General features: G+C 31.9%; 3 protein-coding genes across 8 annotated transcripts; 1 reads left to right on the forward strand and 2 right to left on the reverse strand.

Annotated features, from left to right (window-relative positions):
- Window positions 1–1,623: 1,623 nt before the first annotated feature.
- On the reverse strand, window positions 1,624–5,380 carry LOC126674948 (SUPPRESSOR OF GAMMA RESPONSE 1). 2 transcript variants are annotated; one of them, XM_050369501.2, is made up of 6 exons: window positions 5,232–5,380; window positions 4,291–4,423; window positions 3,351–3,537; window positions 2,762–3,264; window positions 2,093–2,494; window positions 1,624–2,005 (listed from the first exon to the last, which is right to left on the reverse strand). In XM_050369501.2, the coding sequence occupies exons 1-6, from the start codon at window positions 5,237–5,239 to the stop codon at window positions 1,934–1,936; spliced, it is 1,305 nt and encodes a 434-aa protein (XP_050225458.1). In that variant the 5' UTR covers window positions 5,240–5,380; the 3' UTR covers window positions 1,624–1,933. The 2 variants fall into 2 exon arrangements, with proteins under 2 accessions (XP_050225458.1, XP_050225457.1); XM_050369500.1 differs by lacking the exon at window positions 5,232–5,380 and adding an exon at window positions 4,625–4,940.
- A 3,520-nt stretch (window positions 5,381–8,900) lies between these two features.
- On the forward strand, window positions 8,901–12,134 carry LOC126674438 (leucoanthocyanidin reductase-like). Its single transcript, XM_050368880.2, has 5 exons — window positions 8,901–9,226; window positions 9,300–9,440; window positions 9,767–10,004; window positions 11,372–11,575; window positions 11,795–12,134. Exons 1-5 carry the CDS (start codon window positions 9,026–9,028, stop codon window positions 12,052–12,054), a joined length of 1,044 nt encoding a protein of 347 aa, XP_050224837.1. The 5' UTR covers window positions 8,901–9,025; the 3' UTR covers window positions 12,055–12,134.
- Window positions 12,135–13,285: 1,151 nt separating this feature from the next.
- On the reverse strand, window positions 13,286–19,413 carry LOC126673792 (uncharacterized). 5 transcript variants are annotated; one of them, XM_050368061.2, is made up of 14 exons: window positions 19,124–19,410; window positions 18,173–18,263; window positions 18,002–18,086; window positions 17,694–17,763; window positions 16,852–16,921; window positions 15,821–15,890; window positions 15,512–15,557; window positions 15,161–15,410; window positions 14,857–15,062; window positions 14,662–14,736; window positions 14,108–14,168; window positions 13,921–14,001; window positions 13,751–13,830; window positions 13,286–13,677 (listed from the first exon to the last, which is right to left on the reverse strand). In XM_050368061.2, exons 1-14 carry the CDS (start codon window positions 19,264–19,266, stop codon window positions 13,599–13,601), a joined length of 1,407 nt encoding a protein of 468 aa, XP_050224018.1. In that variant the 5' UTR covers window positions 19,267–19,410; the 3' UTR covers window positions 13,286–13,598. The 5 variants fall into 5 exon arrangements, with proteins under 5 accessions (XP_050224018.1, XP_050224017.1, XP_050224021.1 ...); XM_050368064.2 differs by adding an exon at window positions 18,388–18,448 and having other exon boundaries at window positions 13,578–13,830; window positions 19,124–19,203; XM_050368060.2 differs by having other exon boundaries at window positions 13,562–13,830; window positions 19,124–19,412.
- Between the last annotated feature and the right edge of the window lie 812 nt (window positions 19,414–20,225).

A 20,225-nucleotide genomic window follows, 5' to 3' on the forward strand; every position in this document is an offset into this window, starting at 1 on the left:
ACTTTTTAAGGACAAATGTGAATGCTTTTGCAATCATAATTCTTCTGTGTTAGAACGATGACCAAAAGTGTAGGTTAACCTGTTTTCTTTGTACAATGCAGGTCCAAATTTACAGCTGCTCATTCAGTCGTAAAACTGCCCGATCCGATCTATTTGGATCGAAATTAGACATATATTTTTCATCAAGTTCGGTTTGAAGCAAGTCCGTCTTAGACTTATTATTTTATGTCCGCAAGTAGACCGAATTTAACTTTATATTGAAAAGAGTTAGGTCTGATTGAATCCGGCCTGAATGTATTTAAGTACGACGTTTTACTGTTCTCTTACTATCGCTATAAAGATGATAAATTCTCGACCGCCGATGTACTAAAAAAACTCAAACCTAAGGCAATAATTGATATTGTGAGATTACAATCTAGATATTACCCTTATTTTGGTACCCTACATGGTACCTAATTAGCTAAGGCATTAATACCTTACAACATAATGCTAAGCTGGCAGCCAAGAGAGTTACTAGGATAAGTCTTAATCCACCTAACCCTACAAATAATGGCACTGTTATGAAACACAGCAGCAAGACCAACCAATGGTTGATCCCATCAGTGGTCTCTTTCTCCAGCCATTTTCAGAGCCAACTTAAACTACAACCTGTAATGGCTGAATAGGTTCATCAATGGTGGATCCAACCCTCTATTTGTCTCCCCCTTTAGCTTCATTGACTAACCCACTCATACCTCATTAGTTGGAGGTCTGTGAAACAAAGATAAAAAAAATTTGAAGCTGAAATGAACTTGAGAAAATTCTAATCCGTAAAACGAACCGAATCAAAATAAAAAAATATAAAAAAAAACCTAAAATGACGTAAATATTTTTAACTACGCTTTTGTTGGACACTTAGCGCCTAAAACGTTTTCATTTTTTCCGCTTCATATCATAGATATATAAAAAAAATATAGTGATAATGTATTTCAAGTGTCAAATATGTATGTACGATAATTTTTTTATAAGAAAAAATAAAAAAACATAATAAGTGAAGATTTTCATTATTTTAGATAAAAGATGAAAATTTTAGGATTAAAGCGTATTTTTAAAAATTAAGTGTGTTTTTTTTGGATAGTTTTATGGCTAACCCTACTTATCAAATTGAGCCAAATCTACTGATTCAAATTTGGTTCAGTTTTTGTTGGCACACTCCCTACTCATTAGGGTTTCTATTTGGTATTGACATAGCATGAATTTTTCCAATTATTTCATGGTCCACACGGTTTTCTACTTTGCTTCTGATAGTGCAAATATGAGTCATTTGCAGGATCAAACTTGAATATTAGAGGGAGAATTTTTTCCATAACTTGAACATTAAAAGGAGAAATTTTACGCAAATTCAATTTACCACGCATGATTATATAATATTGATAATGTGGCACGTGACATTATTGAATATTAAAATCACTAACCTGTAAAGATTGTTTAATTCTAACTAAAAATCACCAATTGATAGAGATCTTAAATCCAATTATGCCACATGTCACACAATCGAGAAAAAAAATTCATAATTCTACGTAGTGAACAATTCGCATGCTAATGTCTCCATTATAAGGCATGTTAATTGACTAGAAATGGATGTTTACTGTATGCACATTATATCATTACGCTCTGGAACCAAGATTACAGCAAAATTAGTCAATAAGGCTTCTAGAATTTTGCTTGAAGCCTTATCAAAACAGAAAGACCATAACTTCAATCTGTTTTGTAGCGTTAGCACAAATTTAGTTACAGCTTAGGTTGTTTAAACCATTACTTCGCCATGACAAACTTACAGTTTTGAGTTCTCTCTCAAAATGATACAGTTTCAAAAAAGCGGATGAAACAGGCGAAGCATACAAAAAAAAGAGGAGCAAAATGATATGTACTGCCCTGATGATGCTTGTCCGAGTTAATCAAACCGTTCTTTGTCAATCATCTTACCACCACCCCACGCAATAAAGCTATCTTGTGATCCGAATTCCTACAAAAATGTAGCAACGTGTATTACTACTAGAGAAAATAAAGCAATAGTATAATTTGTTGAATGTCGAAAGCAAACGAGACGTACAAGCTGACTTAGTCTAAAATCTGGAGGTGTATCGAGTTCTATGTTAGCTGGATCAAGGACAAGATTTTGGCACTCCTCAAGATCCTTCTTTAGGTCCTCTGGTCCTAACTGAGCATAATCAGCAAGACGGGGTATTCTGTTGGCCCTTTCATTCCCATTTCCGTACCTGTCAGGAGATTGGCTTTGCAGAAGCTCATCGCACAACGAAAGGCCTTCCACAAGCTGTTGTGAATTCAACAGATTCTGCGACTCACTGTCCCACCATTTCTGTCCGTCCTCACCATAATTATCATTATTATCCATCATGTCATTAGGATTTTCAACCTCCAGTTGATCATCAAAATCAGGATTGTCACATTCAGGTTGAACCTGAATTTCTACATGTTCTTCCATATCAGGATGCTTAGGGAAAAGAGGAAAATTATATCCGTCAGAATCTCAATTAGACAGGATTTTAATCTAAAATGTAATCATAATATAATCTATAAAACTACTCATTACAAATTCTGCATCCATCGTACCATAACAAATCTCTGCAGTAAAAAATATCCTAGATCACAGGATATGGTTAAACATTGCATAATATTGTTGAAACCAAAACCGAGATATGGATATAATATTATAACTTTAAACTGCAAGGTAGGAAATAAAGGAGAAAAGAAGTCTTACCTGAGGGTGTTCTGCACAAACATTAGAAACAATGGACTCATTTCCCAAGTCAAAATCCGGACATCTCCTTTCTGTACGTGGAGGTTCAGGAATCACAGATGTGGGAGTGACGGGATCCACTTTCACAATCATAGTATCAATATTTTCAAGCAAATCATCTTCAATTTTGTCACCTTTGTTAGACGACTGCTGCTGATAAAATATCTTGGAAACTACATAATCTCCATCCTTCTCATCCTCACCAGTTCCCAAGTGATATTGGTGCATGACCCAGTTAGTTTTCTCAGCTTTGCCTCCTCTGACTGAGCTCATATAGAGAACCATAATTTTCTTGCAGCCCCTCTGAATTCCATCTAATATCACTGGTTTAGTCCGGCCAGTCTTGTGCCATCGAACATCACCTGAATCGTCACCTTGAATTTTTCGACGCTTTCGAGTCCCAGTACTGTAGGCCTTGATTGCTCGGTGGAAGAAGTGAGATACACTTCCATCCTGCCTAACACCTAAAATTTACAAAATTAGAACTATAACTAAATTAAGATGAATAGAGCTCAGATTAGAAAATCAAGTTCAGTTCATGAATTTAAACCTGGTAGATACTGAGGATGGGTGTAACAGATACCGTCATCCTTGATTACAGTAGGAATAAACTCATCAATATAAGGGTGAGGTTCAAAACCTCCTGCACCAGCTTTTGCAAGTAAATGCCAAATAATTTCTTGATCGGCCGGATCAAATTTCACACCTTTGGGTAATCCAGGCCACTTTTGAGTAACCTGCAAACGGGAAGGTTCTAGATACTTATATATCTATCGATGGTGCACAGATTTTACAGAAAAATTGAGGGGAGAGATGAGCAGTAAAACTCTTGATGCATATATTTCAAACTACATGGGAACATGCATGACACCTAGAATTTGCTAACTTCGTGGCATCTAGATCAAAGATAATATCAAGTGCTCAAGAATGTGCGAAGTGCAGTCACTGTCAATAGAAAAGGATATGAGGAATAAAGAATGCCTAAGGTTATGCTAGAAGAACATTTAAAGCCTTAGCTTCTCTTGACAAAGGAAACAGGATTAAGTAATCGGCAAGATAAAGCTGCTGCAAATATCCAAAAATAGAACATGAAGCATGGTATCTTCGTTTTGCTATATTCCTACAGGCATGTTGGATAGAAAAATAAATAACAGGACTAAGAAAAAGTTCATTGTGCAACTTTTATATGCAAGCGTATGACTAGTATGCATCTCCTTAAAAAAAAGTTGTCAATCCAATTGAAACTTTTCAAAAGATAAAGTTTCAATGAGATTCCAGTTTCTAATTAAACAAATCAAAGCATATTCCTTGGCCAAAACCCTGCCATAGAATATACAACTAGGTAAACAATTCTACTTCATGTGAAAATTGCAAAGTAATTGGGCAGAACAAGCGACGCCTTAAAGAAAGATATCAAGCCAAAAAAACTAGAGAGTAGATGAAATATAATGAATAAACAAATTGAAAAAAGAAGGATAAGTTGGCAATACATCATTGTTGTCAATAATATGATGGCAATTGGGGCAAGGTTTAGATGGATTGCTCTTCCATGTCACCGTTTCTGGATGACAAGCACTTTTGATTTTTGTAGCAAATCTGTTCCCGTCTACAAGCCATGATGGACTGCATAAAATGATCAGTAAATAAGCAAGTTATATGCCATACACACATTAAGTAATCATTCATTCTCGAGGGATCAGAAACAATCATAATCAGATATCTCTTTAATAATCAAGTGTAGTGAAGTGAAGTCCGAAGAAACAATCATTGGCATAAACAAAATAAAGGAAGCTGAAGCACCAAATCATTTTATACATAGAAAACCTTAAATAACACCGTTTTGCAGCGTTCGTATTCGAGTGTCCCATTTCTCCATATCCGTGTCCGAGCTATCGAGCTTAAAGATAATAGCATTCAAATATTAAAACCAAAATTGCCCCTCAAAACTCATGATTTGAGTTCAAAAGATCTGAACTTTTCATGGCAAACACAATCTTCAACTGAAATCAAACACACACACACACACATGCAGTACCCATTGCAATAAAACCCATCAAACAAGCAGCATAACAACAGCCAGTGAAATCATCGAACCCAAAAACCAGAATCAACCATGAAAATGTTGGTATCTTCTATATCATTATAAGTTAACAGAAAAGGAGTCAAACATAATAATAAAGAAAAAAGAGAGTCAACATTACCTCATAATGCAATAAAATACCCAATCATAGAACATAAAAATTAATCAAAATTGCATCAGGACAAAAACAAAATTAACTACCAAGATGATAACTACCCAGATAATATTTTACGCCAAATTCCAAAAGGGTATGTGTAAATTAGCATCATTGTAAAAATTTATAGCAAGTGAAGTGAGTAATAAAAATTCACAACAAAATAAAAATAACATCTTTTAGAATGAGATGATTACCCAGCCATGAGAGTATTTTTGGTTAGTGATGATCGATTCAGAAGTGCATGTGTTGCTTCTCTTTTCTCTGATTCTTTGAATCATAAAAACTAAAAAGTAATGAGTTATTGACTCTCAGGTTTTAAGTATTTTTCCACTTTTAGTTTTTGTTTTTAGTTTTTGTTTTTAGTATTTGTTTATAATTTTTTTTTTGAAATTTGAAAACGTGTTTTAGTGATTTTTCTGTACTATATGCTTAAAAAGGAGGGAAATAGGAAAAGAAAAATTATCATAAATAGTTACTTACTTTACCTAATTTTTTTTAGGCCAAATATCGTAAAAATACCAAACCTTTCACAAAAATTTCACAAAAGTCCTGACTTTTTAATTTTGTCGATTTTGGCCAAAAACCGATTATTTGGTTTCACAAAAGTTCTGACCTTTCAATTTTGTCGATTTTGGCCAAAAATGAATTATTTGGTTTCACAAAAGTCCTGACCTTTCAATATATGTGCATGCCACGTAGGCGTCACATAGGCAAATTAAAATCAAATTGAGAGTTGGCCACAATTGAAATCAAATAATCTGTTTTTGGCCAAAATCGACAAAATTGAAAGGTCAGGACTTTTGTGAAACTTTTATGAAAGATTTGGCCTTTTTTTATTATTATGGAGTGATTAATTATAGGTAATATAATTAAAAATATGAATATATCTTATTATATTGAATTTGGTAGTTTTAAAAAAATATCAATAATTTTTTATAATTCAATTGGTCAATGATTGACTGATTCATATAATTCTCTGTTTTTTTTTACTAAAATTATAATTTTATTGAAGACATATAAATTACACAAATTTCGAATCTAGCCACATCTATTAAACTAGAATATACAATAAAAATTACCGTATCTACGAACTCTTTTGATTAACATATGTCCACAAGTCGAAAAGAATGCAAAAAATACATTAGCAAAACTATCTACAATCCAGCAGTGCCCAAAATTCCTTGTACATTCCTCATAAAAATTGGGCTCTTTACCTTCAACCATGGAGATAGCCTCTCCTAGTGCCAATGCCTCCACCGTTACGGGGGAAGTAACGTGATGAAATAACGATGGTTCCTCGTTACGCAGACTCTTCGGAAAAAACAGCAGCGATAGTAAATGATAAAGAAGAAAAAAATAAAATTACGAAGTTAATTTAGGGCCAAGTTTTAATTTAGTTTCTTAATCTTTGGTTAAAATTAGATTATCAAAATGAAAAGAAAATTAATTTAATTTTTCTTTTTTTGAGAATTTAACTTAGACATGTATCTATTTTTAATGGTCTATTATTTGAATGGGTTAATTGTTGACTTTTAAAAGTTAAGAGAAATTAATTTGTACCATTTTTGACAATTATAAGAACCTTGGTGAATAAGCATCGATCACAAGACTTGAATATTTCCGACCTCCCACCACAGAGGCTTATCTATATCTTTTGCCGCATTTATAGTAAGAAAGTACGAAATATAACGTTTTATTTTTTTAGAAAGAGTTGAAAATTTTAGATATAGAATGTATTTTTTCACATTATTAAAAGTTTTTTCTAGTTTTTGGTAATAAATAATAATGATAATAATAATAATATATAGTGGATCCGGTAAATTAATAATAAAAATAAGCTATACCAAAATATACATGTTCTATATCACATATAATTATAACTGAAACATAAATGTAATTATTAGTTTTAACAAATATCATTATAATTTTCAGTAAGATCTAATAAAGATGAAAGTATCACTATACAATTTACAATTTTAAATGTCTAATAGAAGGACTCAAAATTGACAAATTATGGAAAGTTTCACACGTGTAGCTATCAGTCAAACTTAAGAAATATATGTAGCTATGAGTCAATTAGAAAGTTCTAGTATTACCCAATTAATGAACGAAGGATAAATTCACCCCTCAACTTGGCACAAAAGATTAAACTGGCCCAAAACCGTGAAACCGGCTCAAACAAACCCACTATTATACCAAACCGATCAAATACACCCCTCTCCCACCTCGTCCACTCTCACACTGCGTTTAAAACACACTTTTTATAAAAAAAATGATAAAAAAATCTTCAAATTAGTATTTGAATATTTAAAAAAAAAATCCTACAATTTCAAAAAAATTACATATTAATTAATTTTTTCATAAACATCTCCACCCACCAAAAACCGCCGCCCGTACTCATCGGTAACCGCCATCGCCGTCCGAGGAGCCGTGCTCTGCCTTACCGGAGAAAGAGCAGCTCCTTCTCGAACAGAGACGGGTATTTGAGGGGTGCTAAAGTCGTCGTTGGTTTCCGATCGGTGTACATCAATCGGAATGAAGTAGAGATGTCAGTTAAATTAGGGGTGAATTGATCCGGTTTTATATAGTAGGGAGATGATATCCTCTTTCTCCGGATGTTTTTGATCCATTTTGTTAAGTACTAATGGTTTTTTTTTTTCATTTCAAGAGTTTGGGCCATTTTAACCCCTCGTTTGTTCTAGGTGGACATTTTTTTCACTCTAATTATTAATAACCACATTTCATTTTAATATTATTAGTCTAACTTACCCTTGATAAAACTTTTAAGCTCAAATGATGTAATGTTCTTAAATATTTATTAAAAGAATTTAAAAAACATTCAAAAAATTACTGATAAAATTAATAAAAAAATTTAAAAAAATAATAATATGTAAGAAAATTATTTTGTATTTGTTGAAGCAGAAAATAAATCAAGGGTCTGTTTTTAGAATCAAATTAACAGTAGAAGAATTTTTACATATGCTATCTAGATTTCTATATTTCTTTAGACTATTAGAAAAATTCTTACCTAAACCTGATCCATCCATGAATTTTCCATGCACCTATCCAATGAGGTGTTAGGAAATCAAACACAATTTTCTCTCTCTTCTCATTATTTTCTCTTTCTTCTCATTTCTCTAACACCTCATTGGATGAGTCCATAAATTTTTCATAAACCGGGTTTAGGTAAGAACTTCCCATAGACTATTAAGTGAAGGTTATTTTGGACTAATCATATGAATTATGAAGTGGGATTATAAATGGTGGAGTGTGAAAATCTTCATCCATATAATTTTGGATTGACCAGCAAACAACGAATTATTCAATTTCAGATGAAAAAAATAGAATAAGGTGAAAACAGTATAAAACCTAGTGTAATTGATTCCGAAAGTATTCAAATTATTTTTTTCTATATATTTTGATCGTTTAATTCGGTTATTGATTTTTTTTAATTTAATTATTAAATTTTATTTTATTTTAAACGCTACATTTCATGGAAAAAAGTGCATAAATGGCAGCTGAATTTTACCTTTTAACCCTCAAACTTGCTATATGTGCATAATTTAGTCTAAAAGTTCTTTATTAAAATGAAAAAAAATGTATACGTGATAATTTTTTGGGAAAAGCAAAAACAATTATCATGTGAAAAAATCCGACTGCCACATATAAATTTTAACTGAAAAATCTACGTTGAAATAAAATTTAAATTCAACAAAAGGGTAGTTTGTATTAACTTGTATACCATAATAATCAATTACCCATAAAACCTAACTCTCCTGAAGGGTAGCTGCATCTGACTTTTAATTTCATACTCTTTTTTGAAATTTTGCATTTTTGGAAATGATATCATTTTAAACCCTACCAACAACTACCTGATATTCTCTATATAACACTCAAAATTTTATCACATTTTTCTCCAACCTCGTCGGTTCTTCAAACACAATCATTACAATATATTGTATCTTTTTCACATTAAAAAAAATATATTATGACTATTCACACAGCTCTTCCAATTGTCGAAAGCTCGATTCTCATCGTTGGAGCTTTAGGTTTTATTGGTCGATTTTTATCTTTGGCTAGTGTAAATTCCGGTAGATCAACGTATATTCTTATTCGATCAACTCCGACTTGCCCTTCTAAGGCAAAATATCTCAAGACTCTTGAAGAGAAAGGAGCTCTAATTTTGCATGTATGTCAGTATTTTTAGCAATATATGAACTATCTAATATTTGTAATGTAATAATTTTTTTGTTTGATTTCAGGGGTTGATTAATGATAAAGAAAAAATAGAAAAAATACTCAAAATATATAAGATTGATATAGTAATATCAGCTGTAGGTGGTGCAAGTATATTGGAACAAGCCAACCTACTCGATGCTATTAAGGCTGTTGGCACCATCAAGGTAATCACACACACACAATAATTTATGTATAATTTTCTAATGAATTAAAAAAATACATTACCCCTAATATAATTGTTTTTATTAAAATAAAATTATTAAAAATTTAAAATTAGTATCATTATTATTTGTTTAACACGAAAGATCTAATTAAAATATCAAATTATCAATACAATATAATTATACAAATAAATAAATTTAAAATGCAATCTGGTTAATATAAAATTTATTTATAAATATATTTATTTGTTTATTATTATTATTTTTTTTAAATTATTTATAAATAAATAAATTCTGTTCAAAAAAATAAAAGTTAATAGTGTCTGCAGAGATTTTTGCCATCAGAATTTGGTCACGATGTGGATAGGACTGATCCAGTGGAACCAGGACTACAGATGTACCGGACGAAGCGTAAGATTAGGCGGTTGACTGAAAATTATGGTATACCATACACGTACATTTGTTGCAATTCCATTGCCTCGTGGCCTTACTATGATAACACTCATCCTGCCGATGTTCTTCCACCGTTCGATCAGTTACAAATCTATGGCGATGGTACCACCAAAGGTAAGATCAAAGTCTATAATTTATTTTGGATTAAAGTTTTAAAATTTAATAAATTATAGCGTTTTCATGGAATGATTTTAAATTTTGATAATTAAATTTTAATTTTACCAATAACAGCAGATTATAATATTTTTATTTTATCAAATATTAATTCAATAATGTAATGTTCGTCTAATATGCTTAAAAATAGATCTTAAATGATAATAAAAAACGGTTGTCTCGTTTGTTTCCTTTTTAGACACTAATAATATAATTTATAAAGAAAGGCACAAATTAGCAGATTAAACCTAAATTTGTAATCGAATCGTATTCTTTATGGAATTATTTTATCCGCTTCATTTAATTATGTGTAAATTTTTCCCATAAATAAAAAAATTGAACAATGAGCTATAGCTAGTGAGAATACGTTGCAGAATTCTTCTAAGATCGTGAAATTTACTTTTTCCATTAAGGTTAAAAAAATTCTTAATAATAATAAAAATATGAAAACATATACAATCGGATTAACTATTTAAGTAAATATAGTGGATTTTGTTTCAGTTTTTTAGTGTATATTTTAGTTATTGCTTTTTGAAAAGGGTTTTTCATGTATTTGGTGAATGATTGGTAGTATCTGTTGTTAGCTTTTCCAAATTGAAACAGTTTCAAATATAAAAGGCTCAACTGAAAACAAATTAACAGTTGATGGTTGTTTAAATTTTATTAATCATTAAGATAAAAAAATATATAATTTTTATGATATAAAAAAACTAAATTATTATTTAAATAATCTCATTTTTATAAACAATATAAAATTAATTAATACATTATAATAATTATAGTAATTGATAATTGTTTTCATTAATTTAAAATTTTGTTAAAATTTACATAAAAAATGTTTTTAAATTAAATATATTTTCTTATAAAAAGATTTACAATGATTGCTAACCTGGTGATATTTTTTTCTTTTTACATTTTGTTAATTCTTAAACTAATGCATCGGAAGTTTTTTTATTATATCTATTTAAAATTCATTAATTACATTTTTAATAAAAATTCTAAAGATTACACGTTATGCACTACTAAAATATTTTGATTATTTCTCAAAAAAAATTGATTAAGTTCTATTTAAAATATACTAATTGAATACTAATATTACCCAATATTAAATGGCTATAAATAACTAATTTTTCTATAAAATCCAATTATTTATTACAGTTAACAAGATACTATATTTAAATTAGAGCTTAGTTTCAGTAATTTAGTATCATAAAAGTGATACAAATATACATTTTGGAAGAGTTAAAGGATAGTAAATTAATTCTATTGTTAATATAAAACGAAATTAAAATGGATTAGTTATGATCACGATTTTAAATTGGTTGCAGCTTACTTTGTTGCCGGAACCGATATCGGAAAATTTACAATGAAAATTATTGATGATGTTCGAACCATAAACAAGTCGGTCCATTTTAGACCACCCTCCAATCTCTACAACATGAACGATCTCGCAGCATTATGGGAAAAGAAAATTGGAAGGATCCTCCCTCGAGCCACCATTACCGAAAACGATCTATTACGTGCAGCCGCGGGTAAATTTACTCTGTTTTTAACCTTATTAATTTTATTTTCAATACAAAGAAAACATCCTATAACGGATGTATTTACCGTCATTGAAAGTCAGTTTCCCCTCGCTAAAATCCTTTAATGATGATAAATTTTTCGTCATATGGTCCCCTGTTATTTCTCCGCGGATAAAAATAACTAATGACGGGAAATGATTCTTCTCGTTAATTTAAATGTTCTTGCAGTGAAGCGGATACCGGAAAGTATTGTGGCAGCACTGACACACGATATTTTTATAAGGGGATGCCAAGTAAATTTTTCGATTGACGGACCGAATGAGGTCGAGATTTGCAATCTGTATCCGGAGGAAAATTTTAGAAGCTTGGAGGAATGTTATGGAGAGTTCGCTACAAAATTAAATGTTACTAAAGATGAAAATAATGCTGTTGTGGCTGCTGCTCCAGATCATATGGTTGAACAATTTATAATGACAAGTTGTGCATAGTTCTGCATGGCAAAACTAAAATTATTTAATGTTTGTGTGGCTGATAAGATAATGGGATTAAAGTGACTATAATTGTACTATTGGCTGATGATTGTTTATTTCGGTTAATTTGTTATTTGTCGTGGTAGATTTTATTAGAGGATTTTATGGATGAGGAGGACCATGATTTTATTCTTCTTTTTGTTTTCATGTACGAATTTTCATTATCATAACGAGGTGTAAAAGTTAGAATACTTTTCTGCCGATCTGACATTGAACGAGATGCTTGAATAAGAATATGCACCACGTTTTCTTCTTTAGTTAATTGGGAATCGCTGGCTTCTCAGTTCTCATGCAATTTTAAAAATTCTAGGTTTATGGATGAACATTAGAGTTTGAAATTCTGGTGTAATTGGAAACGATTTAATATTGTAGAGGTGAGTTAATTCAATTTCCGTAGGTGGTTTAGAAGAGTAAAAGCCGATGTTTTGCCGCTCAATCTGATGTGTTAGACATTAGAATTTTATTTATTTTAATGTGTGCCACGGTGGAGATTCGTGGCAGGAAACATTTGTCACATCAGCCAGGTTAAAAGGAGTGGATGGTTTTTTTTTTTGTTAAGGGACGGAACTTGAGAGTCATATTTGAGATTGAAAAATACAAAAGAATCAGGTGAGTTTCAGAATAAACATCAGAATTATTTTTGTATTTTATATATCCCATTAAAATTTGAGCTAATTTATGAGAAATAGTAAGTTAGAGATTCAGCTCAACAGGACTCGAAATATTTAATAAAAATCATGAAACCAATTAACAAAAGATAGGCCTAATGTCCCAAAAACCTCGACTTTTTCGTCCCTTTTCAGTAAAATCACCAATTATATCAAAATCCATACCTTTCACTTTCTACTGTACCCACAAATATTAAATTAATCTTTATTCTATTAAAAAAAAATTAAACAAGTCATTCATTTTAATTTTTTTTCAAATAGAAAACAGTTCAAATAAATAATTTATAAGGTTTTTTTAGATTTGTTTTGAATGAAAAAATTCCAATTTATAATATTGAGCACAATTAAGACCCAAATGTGAGTTTGAATGCAAGTGACGAATTTACTACGTCGGGGTGAAATTAAAAAGACTAAAATATCGAAGTTTCCTGAGACATTAAACCAATAAAGGTAATAATTTTAATGTCAATATTCTGTGTACGAAACAAACTGATTTAAATCAACTAAGTTAGAGAAACAAATTGATATTTCAATCGACTACTTTTATTAAGAAAAAAATAAGAAGGTACATAGAAGTTGTTGAAACTTGAAACCTATACATATACTATAGTTTTACAAAATATATAGTATGAAACCACACATGATTTTCCAGTTGGGAAACAATTAACAATTTACAATCTGATAATTCGCATAAGAACTGGAAAAACAATTGCAATGTACCAACAGCCCTTTGGCCTTGCAACCCAAGAATTGCCATCTTCTCTTTGCTTGCTACATCTAAAAATCATGAGCAGCAAGGAAGCTTTCTAGCCATCTTGTTCGTATTCTGGAAAATTATACATCATATACAGATAATCTCTCTTCGATCGTCACCCGGCATATTGGGCATTTTTTACACTTCTCACAGCAAGTGCTGAATTACTACAAGTGTTAGCCAAGTCTCGATATTTATAATCTCGAAATAAGGGCAGGGCAAATCAACGTACCTGCAAAGGACGTGATGTCTGCATGGGAGGAGGACTATGTTGATTTGCTCCTCGAAGCAAATTCTGCATAAGATTTTTTCCTGGTAGATTCGACAAGTTAGTGAATGAGCAATTAAAGAATTGAAAAAAAAAAAAAAGACAACTAGCTTGCTCGTCTTTAATGTTAATACGTTTTGAAGTCTTTCAAACTCCTGCTGGCTAAACTTAGTGATTTCGGTTTGCTCGCCCAAGGCAGCTTGCAATCTCCATATCTATCATAGAAAGAACTTTGAGATTTACATTTACTCTTCACTTTACTTAGATAGAGCACGGGAAGCAATAAAGAATTGCTAACACACGGAGAAGTTGTAAGATAACCTCCTCGACGAGATCCGATTTGGGCATCTTCTTCACTGTGTCCGGTGAGAATGTATTATAGCTGAATTAAAAAATAAAAACGAAGATCAGCAAAATTAAACTTTTTGCTAACTTTATAGTCGAAATATTTATTATTACATTAAGCAGCATAGAGATGACAGGCCGTAATAGGAGAGTTAATAGGAGAGCTAATAACGTGAAAAGGGCATGACATTCAATGAACCTCGATTTTATGTGAATTAATGTGCAGCAAATGCATTCTACCCATGAGAACAGTTTTTAAATTTCAATATTAAATCTTCGGCAATCTAAGTGTGCACATGTAAATGAAATTATGTCTAAAACGATCCGTACGTGTGGGAAGTAACCACAAACACGTCTTATATAAATGCTTATGAAACACCAAAATTTTAGATTTATAACATATCTTGTAAAAGATATTATTTCATTATATTCTAATTCCGTGTTTTCCGTATCAGAGTTTCCATGTTACATAGGCACAGATAGATGCCACTTGAATTCCGACTCAAAAGGAACAGATATAAGAAACATACCCTGAACCTCCAGCACAATAAAGTCTGGCCTGCTCCTCTCTACTCCCTTCATCAATTGACCACCAACCAAGTAACCTGTCAAGAATAATGAACTATAAGCAATGAGTAGCCAGATGTAGTATTTTAAATACTAAGTAGAAGAAAGTTAATTATCTAAAGATCTTCATGTTTTATATTACCAAACAAACACATTACCTTGATCCATGGTGCAAAAACCCGAGAAATTCACGAGCTTTTGATACAACCATAAGGTACGTGTCAGAACCAGCTCTACCATGTAGTAAAATAACAACTTTCTCCACAAGTCTATATGCAGCAAACAAAACCCCGGCTCCTTGTACCAAAAGAAGCGGAAGAAAAAGAATTGGAAAAGGGATATTTTTAGCACCGGGAGGTGTACCCTGAAATTGAGAAGAAAAAATAAAGTTGCTCTTAATACGAGCTGGACTTAATGAAGAACAGATAGTATAAACAACCTCCTTCTGAAAACTAGTTTTACCTCCAAGCGCATGAAAAGAATGATCTGGAAAACAATTAGAGGAATTTTCATAAAATGTCCACCAATGTCCTGCAGATTACATAATCTGCCACTTTGATGCCGGTCATCATCAGAAGAAATTATCAAGCCCGTATTCCAGTCAATATAGCTGATAGTCATTGAAGAACTAGATTGTCCAATATGTGAATGCCTGTGAATTGCTGGATTATGCCACTTTGTGCACACAAGAAAGGCAAAGCACTCCGCAATTCTGTAAGAGATTTGGGATAATTTTAGCAAGCGCTGGCACATGGAATAAGCATCAATCTTACAAATCATCGAAGATTGACTGTAAAAAGAAAACAATCATACCCATAATTTATGAACAAGTCCCACCAACCAAGAGCTGCCACATCACCTGCACATGTAATGAAAATGTTGACAGAATGTAGTAAGAAAGCTATGCTGTTCAAATAAAGTCCCACCGTGAAGGTTTCAAATTGATAGCAAAATCCAAAGTGCAGTAATAAGTTATCATGTTATGTTGCGTAGATGTCAACTGGAAAGAATTATATAACACAATAAAGTTCAAAAATGTGCAATTTGAAAACATTTATAATAAGAAAAGCATGCCAATACCATTCATGAAACAATTACTTAGTGGAGATATAAACAACTTACCACATAGCTTGAGAAGAGTGAAAACTGTTGCAGCAATGAAAAAGATCATAGATATTGCAACCCAAAAGTGCTAGAAGAAAAGAGATTGACAATAGCATATCAGTATTCTTGGGGATAACAAATATCGAAAATGCCAAACAGTACATTTCCTCTTTCATCATAACTATCGGATATTTGACCAGGTAACCTAACATGTAATATTTGTTTCTCTTTAACTAACGATATAACAAGGGAGTAATAACAATGGTCATGTCACTGTAAACTTGGAGGCAATAAAACTAAAATTCATTTATTCGCATCAAATTTTGGTGGATCATTCAAGACTTGCTCAAAAGATTAAATTTTCGCCAGGATGAAGTCAGACAAAAGATAATTTTTTGTCGTTTGTAGGCCCCTGACTAATACAGTAATTAGTGAAAAAAGGATTTCCTATACTTATAGTAGATCAATAATATCAAGAGTTTAACCTTCAAAAGCTAAAAGCTAATACACTCGTAGTAGCTAAGTTTGAGAGTCCCATTCCCAAGTATGATGGAGAGTTGTCAATAACAATCACCAAAATTTACATTCTTATGATTCGCAGAACAAGCTTGTCAATAACAATGGAAAAAGAACTGGAATCAAGGAGCAAAGGTAAAGGTTTTTCAACAAGCACCATAACTGAAAACATTCATTAAGTCTACAAATTGATTACTTTAAGATAAATGGGAAAATTAGTTCTTTCATTTTGTTAAAAAGCATTGAGTATCTACTGTCTAGAGAGAGAGAGAGAGAGCAATACAACATTACAACTATAAACTGCCATAGTTCAGTCCACATGGCATCACAATGGCAAGAAGCACCTTTACTTGGATAAGTATTCTAAGCTATATGAAGCACCAACACTTCTCGAAGGTATCGCACCACAAGTGTTTAAATGTTAAGACTTATGTTGGAGTTAATTTTAATGTATTACCTCTATGAAACTGATGGATGTTAAGCATGCATATCACAAACAATTTTTAAACTATAGAAAATATATCTAAACTTACAGGAAGAGTCTCCCATATTGCTTCATCGCTCATGCTTTCTTCATCTCCAGGCATTAAAGCTCTACACATCCTATTTAAGATTTGAAAATAAAAAGAAATGCTTAAGTATATGCAAGTATAGCTATGGTGTGCATAATTTAAACTATTTACCCATTGCCACATTACATCCTATAACAATTCAAATTTCACCAAGAAAAGGAAGTTTGTAAGCCTAGATATGCACATTAGATATTCGCCATCACAGTTTGATCCCATTAAACTAATCTTCCCCATTCTCATATCCACACAATAACTATGCGCCAAACCATATCTCCCCATTTAGATGATAGGTAAACAATATGCATGCTTTTGCAATTGCATGTGCATGAACAAAAAATACCTAATGAGCCAACTACTTAGCCTCCCACACAACGTAACTTATTGCAGTCTTACAGAATCACTAAAAAGGTAAATCTAAACCTAACCACCAATAACACAGTAAGTAAACCTTTCCTGATCACATTCAAGTTGAGCAAAATAACATGCCCTGCTTTATACATGAAATGAAGCGCACACCTTCAGTACGAGGATATCACTGATCCCATTGTTTCACATTTTAGTCAAAGTAAGTGACCATGTCCATTAAATAAACCAAAGACATTGATAAAATAAATACATTACAAATGAACTATTCCCGGAGAAAAAAAAAAAGCACGCTATTAGAATTTACACTACCACAAATAAGTAAGGCGCCAAAATTACAATAACATGTTAGAACCTAAGCATTTAAAGAATGACCTAAAAATGTTAAAAAGAAAATAGATGGTAATAAAAATTACCTTCTATATGGTTATTAAATGTACCTTATATTATCAATTAAGATTGCTATTTCAAATGCCAGCAGCGGCAGAAAAACAATCTTCAAGTTTACAACTGCAATCAAAGAGAAACCATAAATTGGACAACATTTAAAGAAGTACTTTAACCCGTAAATGCCCATTAGCAACAATATGAACACGGACAGCGAAGTTGAATTATTTATATATTTAAATATTTTGCATAACTGAATGCAAAGGAAACGGGAAAAGAATATGTCAAAAGATAAACAACTAGAAGTTGATTCCAATAGTTACTATAGATGAGTATGCATATTAAAGATTCTTCCATGTACCATAACTACTCTGTAATCGTATGCAAAGGAGTACTTCAAAAGCTATAAGCAATGGAGTTGCCAAGACAGCATGAGAAGGTGCCCACTGTCAATAAGAAAGAAAATTTTCATTCTGTTACTACAATTGATCAAAGAACATATTTACAATATTTCGAAAACAGTTTATCATACATGTCGATCATTGGGCATAGATGGAGCAGGAAAGGAAAATCGGCCACGTGAAACCACCACATGAAAGAGCCACAGAGGTGCAAAAATAATCCTGCATCACTCAAACAGAAAGGATGCCAACATTAGTAGTAACTTACATGATCATCATCTATGACAACTACACTCCCAAGAGTCAAAAACAAATGCTATGCACTTGCACAAAGATGCCAACACACCTCTATATCCTGCAACTATCTCACAGTGTTTATGCATTTGCTTGTTTTTTGAGCAGCTAGTCTATGGCAAAATACTGCATATTAGTTTAAAGTCTAAATAACTCTAAACTTAGAATGCGCTACGGAATTAGCATGTAAGTGACACAAACCAAAAACAAACCCCCTTCCAAGGAAGATCACAATTTCAATAACATGAGCAAAAAATCTCATCAGTTCCAAAAAGTGAAAATTGTAATCATGTGTTTTTCAAAAAAATGGATGTCTACACAGAGAACCAATATATGAAAGAGCTGACTTGACGGGTTTGGTCTAGTGGTCTAAGCTTCAGCTAGCTATCTGGGCGCCACGATCGCGGGTTCAAACCCGGTTACGCCCTTTCTAACAAATGGAGTTGTTGTGGCTGGCCATTATAGCCCGGGCGGCCCACATCCCGGAATTTGACAGTAATCTTGGTTTCGACTCAGGGAGTGAGTCCTCATCACCATAAAAATATAAATAAAAAACCTCAACTTTTTTTAGAAAGGACACAAATTTTCCCTCTGATCAATGCAATTGATCAAATTACTTCCCAATTAGCAAAATTTCCAAAATTGAGAGAACTGGAAAATTCAAAAAACACCAACAAAATACTATGTCACAAAACTTTCTATTCTTTTCTTTTCCCTCACTTTCTCAGCAACCAAACAAACACCACCAACAACAAAAAATCAAAAAACAAGAAAATAAAAAGACTCACCCCCAAGAGTAAGAACCAGGATGCTGAAGCTTAAGAGAAAGCAACAGAGTAAAACTGAACAGCAGCGAGTGAGCTATGAGTGACTGCAACGATTTAGCAACTCGTCTCCAACTCATTATAACTCGTCTCTGAGCCAACATCATTTCCCAATTCAAAATTCAATTCAAAATTCAATTCAATTCCTTTGTTTGCAAGAAATCAAAAATTCTTTTGAGAGGGAATAAAAATAAAAAACATTAAACGGAAATTACAAAGACAGCGACATCAGAAACAGAGACATCTGCTTCCTTTTAACCTCGCTTTCACGGCATACCATAATACTCTTGTCAGTGACGCCAACTCTTTTTGTAGACGAAAATGTACATGGTCATTTGGTTTAATTACGGCGTATTGAGGAAGAACTCTGTGGAGTTGTTTGAGAATAATGAGGTCATTTTGGGAATAAGGAACGTGTAAAGCCAAAGCTTATGGCAAAAGCCGTTGGTTGGAAATTGTCCACTTGCTAGTTTTGTTCTAACTATGTAAGAACTTTTTTTGGGTAATTTAAATTATTATTGTAGTGATTATGTTTATCCATTTGGTTTAGTGGATTTAATTTACTATTAACAGAGTATTATTATTGAGATATATAGATGGGCTACACGTGTAAGACACATGAATTTATTTGATGTGATTATAATATTTGACCTAATTATTTTAATTTGGACAAATAAATTTAATATACTACTAAGTTTTTTTAGTAAATATTTATTGATTTAGATTAATGAATTATCTCATTTTGGTTTGATTAGTTACACTTACACCAACTGAATGAATCTATCCTTTCATTTAGCGTGAATTGATATTTAATTGGTTGGACAGATATTCAAAATATTCAAAATTTAATTCGTTTTAGTTGAATTTGATTTTAATTAAGTTGATTAGGGTTTTTGTTATCGATATTATTGATAGTTGATATCAGATCGCTGCTATGGCTTTTAAAAGAAGTTTGTTTATATCATTTATCGCTTTAAAATAAATATATATTTTTATTATTTTTTATCAATAATATAATTTAATGAGACTAATAGGGCTAAATAAACATAAAAGTAGTGAAAATCAT

Source organism: Mercurialis annua, linkage group LG3 (assembly GCF_937616625.2).
Source record: "Mercurialis annua linkage group LG3, ddMerAnnu1.2, whole genome shotgun sequence".
NCBI lineage: Eukaryota > Viridiplantae > Streptophyta > Magnoliopsida > Malpighiales > Euphorbiaceae > Mercurialis > Mercurialis annua.

Coding starts and splice junctions, on each gene's coding strand:
- LOC126674948 (XM_050369500.1), bottom strand. CDS start 4,668: ATGGGACACTCGAATACGAACGCTGCAAAACGGTGTTATTTAAG. Junction 3,538..4,290: donor ATATTATTGACAACAATGAT/GTATTGCCAACT, acceptor TCCCGTTTGCAG/GTTACTCAAAAGTGGCCTGG. Junction 3,265..3,350: donor CCATCCTCAGTATCTACCAG/GTTTAAATTCAT, acceptor TGTAAATTTTAG/GTGTTAGGCAGGATGGAAGT.
- LOC126673792 (XM_050368060.2), bottom strand. CDS start 19,266: ATGATGTTGGCTCAGAGACGAGTTATAATGAGTTGGAGACGAGTTGCT. Junction 18,264..19,123: donor CCTGGTTCTTACTCTTGGGG/GTGAGTCTTTTT, acceptor TGAGTGATGCAG/GATTATTTTTGCACCTCTGT. Junction 16,922..17,693: donor ATCTTAATTGATAATATAAG/GTACATTTAATA, acceptor AATCTTAAATAG/GATGTGTAGAGCTTTAATGC.
- LOC126674438 (XM_050368880.2), top strand. CDS start 9,026: ATGACTATTCACACAGCTCTTCCAATTGTCGAAAGCTCGATTCTCATC. Junction 10,005..11,371: donor TGGCGATGGTACCACCAAAG/GTAAGATCAAAG, acceptor AATTGGTTGCAG/CTTACTTTGTTGCCGGAACC. Junction 11,576..11,794: donor TCTATTACGTGCAGCCGCGG/GTAAATTTACTC, acceptor ATGTTCTTGCAG/TGAAGCGGATACCGGAAAGT.